The sequence below is a fragment of the Triticum dicoccoides genome, chromosome 5A (assembly GCF_002162155.2).
Source record: "Triticum dicoccoides isolate Atlit2015 ecotype Zavitan chromosome 5A, WEW_v2.0, whole genome shotgun sequence".
Lineage (NCBI taxonomy): Eukaryota > Viridiplantae > Streptophyta > Magnoliopsida > Poales > Poaceae > Triticum > Triticum dicoccoides.
In genome coordinates, this window is record NC_041388.1 from 637,331,159 (window position 1) to 637,336,869 (window position 5,711).

The window sequence follows — 5,711 nt, forward strand, 5'->3', positions numbered from 1 at the left end:
CACGTTTCCGCGAATTGTGGTAGTTTTTGGTTAAATACTCCGTGAGGGGCGACCAGGCGCAGCAACGCCGAGGTCTCCTCGCCAAAAACGCAAGGGCAAGTCGAGGCGGCTTTCTCTCCGTCCGCGATACCGCCGCCACCGCGCCATCACCGGTCACCACCTGAGTTCTGAAGGTTCGCGCCACTCCCCCGTATCCTGGCCCTCTCTTTCTCTCTGCTTCCCGCTGGGTATTAATGCCCTCTTCTTCTTCTTTCAAACCATCAGATTAGCACGCGGCGCCGCTGTCCCGAGTCCCGACGATTCTTTCTTCTCCGGCCACCGTTTCCTCCTGGCCACCTCTCACCAAGATGGGGGCATGCATGACGTTGTCGACGTGCTCACCGGAGGCGGCTGAAGGCACGCATGTGTTCGACATCTTGGGTTACAGCAAGCACATGGGCATGGGGCAAGACCCCGGTAGCTACATACAATCAGGGGTTTTCGCTGTCGGCGGCCACAACTGGGCGATCCGCTTCTATCCTGATGGGTATAAAAGCGAGAATCAAGATTACATCGCAGTTTTTCTCCAGCTTATGAGCAAGAGCACTAAAGTCCGGGCCTCTTGTGACCTAAGGCTGGTCGACCAGTGCACCGGATTACGGTCTTCCGTGATCAAAACAGGGCCTAGGATTTTCAATTCCGACGATTCCAGTCGGTTTGCTCCGGGGACTGCTCAGTTCAAAAAGCGAAGCGAGATCGAGGGATCCGCATACCTTAAGGATGATCGCCTGATGATTGAATGTATTGTCACTGTTTTCGAGAAGCCACGTGTTACCAAAACCACCGAAGCCAAATCGCCACCCAAAATAGACAGACCACCATCTGACATGGCCAAGCATGTTGGCAAGCTGCTGGAAGAAAAGGAGGGATTGGATGTCAGTTTCATTGTTGGAGGAGAGACCATTGAAGCGCATAGGCTCGTTCTCGCTATGCGGTCGCCTGTTCTTAAAGCGGAGCTCTACGGGCCAATGAGGGAGGCGAGGGCGGGGCAGTGCATTACCGTCAAGGATATGCAGCCATCCATCTTCAGGGCCCTGCTCCATTTCATCTATACCGATTCTTTGCCTGGCCATGAGGACTTCGAGGGAGAAGAGAATATTGAGATAATCCGGCTATTACTGGTGGCTGCGGACAGATATGCCATGGAGAGGCTCAAGATGGTTTGCCAAAGCATCCTTTGTGAGGATCTGAGTGTGGACACCGTGGCAACCACATTGGCTTTAGCTGATCAATATAACTGTGATAAGCTTAAGGACGCTTGCCTTGAATTTATCAAAATATCAGATGATAACGCTATGGACGCCGTGGTGGCAACCCAAGGCTTCAAAGATCTCAAAATGACTTGCCCATCTCTCATAGTGGATGCACTGGAGAATAGAAGAAAGCTTCGTAAAGCATGAGCAGCTACATTGGTAGATTTGTTAAATCATATGAACTGTTTGTGATTAGTATTTATTAAATTTCTACTCAATGTTAGATGGATGATGGATCTAAGAATAGTTAGGTTAATTCTCAAGTGATGTGAATGGTGTGAATGTTCTCCTAAATCATCCCAGAATATTTATTTATCAGGTTCATTTTATCCAGAACGCTTGTCTGCAACCGTGTAACACTTGGTCTTAATCTTCTGTCAAAATTTCCTTGCAACCTTTGTTGAACATTTGATACCCAGATGGCTTACATGCGCAAGCAATGCTACGATGGTCTCATCTATAAGAATGAAAACAAGATTAAACATGCCAAAATGCTGTTCTCGGGATATAGATTATAAATAGGTAAGTTTTTTGATGTCCTGAAGCAGGATAGAAAATCTTGTGCTAGATTAGACAACATATGTAAGAGTGGGCAAACAGGGCAATGATTAGCATTACTACATTGAGCTTAGGAATGCAAGTGGCGCGCCGGTACTGCCTCATGTGTTTCCTCGGCCAAATTAGTGAATATCATCTGCTATTTTCTTTGTTTCTAATATCGCTGGTCTGAGCCCCCAGTCCATGTTCTCGTTGCTTCTTTGTTTGGCATTAAGGCTATCGACAAGTTTGAGGTTATCTAAATAATTATCCCGTGGTTTACCTCCAAGCCATTCGGCATTCAGTCTATAGGCGTTTCTTTACCTGGAAATCTCTGGGTGTTTCTTGCCTTCTAAATCTGCAAAAGGATGTTAGACTAGTGTCAGTGTGCACGCGTGTCTCCCCTAGATTGGTAATTTCTTTTGTTGCCGCTGTAATTTCTGCATACAAAGGTTGGAAAAGCTGTGCTGAATCCTATCTCCTCTTTCAGGAATAACAAGAAAGTGCGCCTCGTTAACAAGAAAGTGAGCCTCTTTAATTTCTGTATACAAAGGTTGCCTGTACAAGTACAATATCATCTTGTAGGCAGGAGCTTGTGTTGGTTTATCATCTTGTAGGCACTTTGGGCAGTCTAGTTTGTAAACACAGAGGAAGGGTACACATGATCTGATGCCGCGATGCGTCCAACGACTCGCTGATCGCTATGAGGTTGGACCGTTCAAGTAACTCCAGTAGAATGGTCAAAATAAACCAATCTCCAAAATAATTACTATTATGGCCAAGAGCCTAACAACGTTATAGGCGGAGGCGGATTAGGAGCACTTGGTTGCTCCACACCCTGTATTCAAAAATACGTATATATTTTTGAACTTATATTAAAAAATAAGTTAGTAATTCAAGAAAATGTTAAAAAATCTCAGAATTTTTATGGAATCAAATATGACCAGGTATTATGCTCGTATTAAAAATTTGGCCAAGGAATGATTCCCGTTAACTTCAAGGCAAAAAAAAAACAAACAAATTTATGATGATAGCATGGATAGTACTTGTATCTAGTGCTTTGCAAATATTTGACCCCAGATACAATGAAAGTCCATATTTAATATTTTTATACAAGTGCAACACTTGGTCATGTTTGATTTCATAATGATTTTTAACCTTTTTTAAATTATTAAATTATTTTTGAGCATGGGGGATTGTGGCACCCGAGTGTTACTATGTATTTTCGCATTATAGGCTCCCTATTTGGAGGTTGGGGGCGTTGTTTTGGAGCATACTCCATACCAAGCCATTTGCGTGGGAGGGAAGTTTCACATGTTTTATTCCTCTCTATTCCTTCTTCTATCAATGGCACACTCGCTCGACCAATCCACTGCTACTTTTTCCACCAGAAAAGGCACACCCATTAATGGCTGTCACGACTATAAAAATGAAGGCGCCTCTCCGTCTTTATTCACTTCTACACCTACTCTCCAGCTAGTCAACTTCTTCGACTCCTTAACTCCCCTCTACTACTCCCCCTCACCATGTCGCCTTGCCCAAGGCCAAACTAGGTCGAGCTAATAAGACAGATAACAAGCACGCAAGACGACCGTGGTGTTGACCGCCGCTATCAAGGAGGACGACGACGCTCAGTGCGCGTTGGAGCATGTCGACGACGAGGACAATCCTGACATGATGGTCGGCATCACAGACCATGACATGTGATGCAAGGATCCCCTCCTCCAGACCGTGCTCACCGACTCCCATAGGACGGCCGCCGAGGATACTGTTGGAGCTGTGCCCCGACCACACTCTCATCTGGAAGGAAGTGTGGATGGTGTGTCGCACCATGACGATGGTGCATGGTCAGCATGAAGGAAATATACCCTAGAGGCAATAATAAAGTTGTTATTTATATTTTCTTATATCATGATAAATGTTTATTATTCATGCTAGAATTGTATTAACTGGAAACTTAGTACATGTGTGAATACATAGACAAACAAAGTGTTCCTAGTATGCCTCTACCAGACTAGCTCGTTAATCAAAGATGGTTAAGTTTCCTAGTCATAGACATGTGTTGTCATTTGATGAACGGGATCACATCATTAGAGAATGATGTGATGGACTAGACCCATCCGTTAGCTTAGCACTATGATCGTTTAGTTTATTGCTATTGCTTTCTTCATGACTTATACATGTTCCTATGACTATGAGATTATGCAACTCACGAATACCGGAGGAACACCTTGTGTGCTATCAAACGTCACAATATAACTGGGTGATTATAAAGATGCTCTACAGGTGTCTCCAGTGATGTTTGTTGAGTTGGCATGGATCAAGATTAGGATTTGTCACTCCGTGTATCGGAGATGTATCTCTGGGCCCTCTCGAAAATGCACATCACTATGAGCCTTGCAAGCAATGTGACTAAAGAGTTAGTTGCGGGATGCTGCATTATGGAACGAGTAAATAGACTTGCCGGTAACGAGATTAAACTAGGTATCGTGATACTGATGATCAAATCTCGGGAAAGTAAGAAACCGATGACAAAGGGAACAACGTATGTTGTTATGCGGTTTGACCGATAAAGATCTTCGTAGAATATGTAGGAGCCAATATGAGAATCCAGGTTCCGCTATTGGTTATTGACCAGAGATGAGTCTCGGTCATGTCTACATAGTTCTCGAACCCGTAGGGTCCGCACGCTTAACGTTCGATGACGATTGGTATTATGAGTTTATGTGTTTTGATGTACCGAAGGTAGTTCAGAGTCCCGAATGAGATCACGGACATGACGAGGAGTCTCAAAATGGTCGAGACATAAAGACTGATATATTGGAAGACTATATTCGGACAACGGAACAGTTCCGAGGTGTAACGGGTATTTTTCGGAGTACCGGGGGGTTACCGGAACCCCCCGGGGGGTTATTGGGCCTCATGGGCCTATTGGTGGAAGAGAGGAGGCAGGCCAAGGCAGGGCGCACGCCCCCCTAGCCCAAACCGAATTGGACTAGGGGGGGGGTCGGCCCCCCTTTCCTTCTCTTCTCCCTAACCTTCCCCTTTTTCCTTGTTGGAATAGGAAAGGGGGGGGGGGCGCGAATCCTACTTGGAGTAGGATTGCCCCCCATGGCGCGCCTCCTCCCCTTGGTCGGCCTCCTCCTCCCTCCCTCCCCTTTATATACGTGAGAGTGGGGGCACCCGAAAGACACACAAAAGTTTCTCTTAGCCGTGTGTGGTGCCCCCCTCCACAGAAACACACCTTGGTCATATTGTTGCAGTGCTTAGGCGAAGCCCTGCACCAGTAACTTCATCATCACCGTCACCATGCCGTCGTGCTGACTAATAACCCACAAGTATAGAGGATCGCAACAGTTTTCGAGGATAGAGTATTCAACCCAAATTTATCGATTCGACACAAGTCGAGCCAACGAATATTCTCAATTATTAACAGTTGAGCTGTCAATTCAACCGCACCTGAAAGACTTAATATCTGCAGCAAAGTATTTAGTAGCAAAGTAATATGGAAGTAATGGTAACGGTTGCAATAGTAATAGTATTGGTTTTGAAGTGATTGTAACATAGCAACGGAAAAGTAAATAAGCAAAGATCAATATGTGAAAAGCTCGTAGGCAATGGATCATTGATGGATAATTATGTCGGATGCGATTCCTCATGCAACAGTTATAACCTAGGGTGACACAGAACTAGCTCCAGTTCATCAATGTAATGTAGGCATGTATTCCGAATATAGTCATACGTGCTTATGGAAAAGAACTTGCATGCCATCTTTTGTCCTACCCTCCCGTGGCAGCGGGGTCCTATTGGAAACTAAGGGATATTAAGGCCTCCTTTTAATAGAGTACCGGACCAAAGCATTAACACTTAGTGAATACATGA

At 45.1% G+C, this 5,711-nt stretch overlaps 1 protein-coding gene across 1 annotated transcript; it reads left to right on the forward strand.

The window, feature by feature from the left end:
* Positions 1-292: 292 nt before the first annotated feature.
* On the forward strand, positions 293-2,464 carry LOC119300275 (BTB/POZ and MATH domain-containing protein 2-like). Its single transcript, XM_037577293.1, has 3 exons — positions 293-1,397; positions 2,282-2,353; positions 2,447-2,464. Exons 1-3 carry the CDS (start codon positions 348-350, stop codon positions 2,462-2,464), a joined length of 1,140 nt encoding a protein of 379 aa, XP_037433190.1. The 5' UTR covers positions 293-347.
* The last annotated feature ends 3,247 nt before the right edge of the window (positions 2,465-5,711 follow it).

Coding starts and splice junctions, on each gene's coding strand:
- LOC119300275 (XM_037577293.1), top strand. CDS start 348: ATGGGGGCATGCATGACGTTGTCGACGTGCTCACCGGAGGCGGCTGAA. Junction 1,398..2,281: donor TGACTTGCCCATCTCTCATA/GTGGATGCACTG, acceptor CTGCATACAAAG/GTTGGAAAAGCTGTGCTGAA.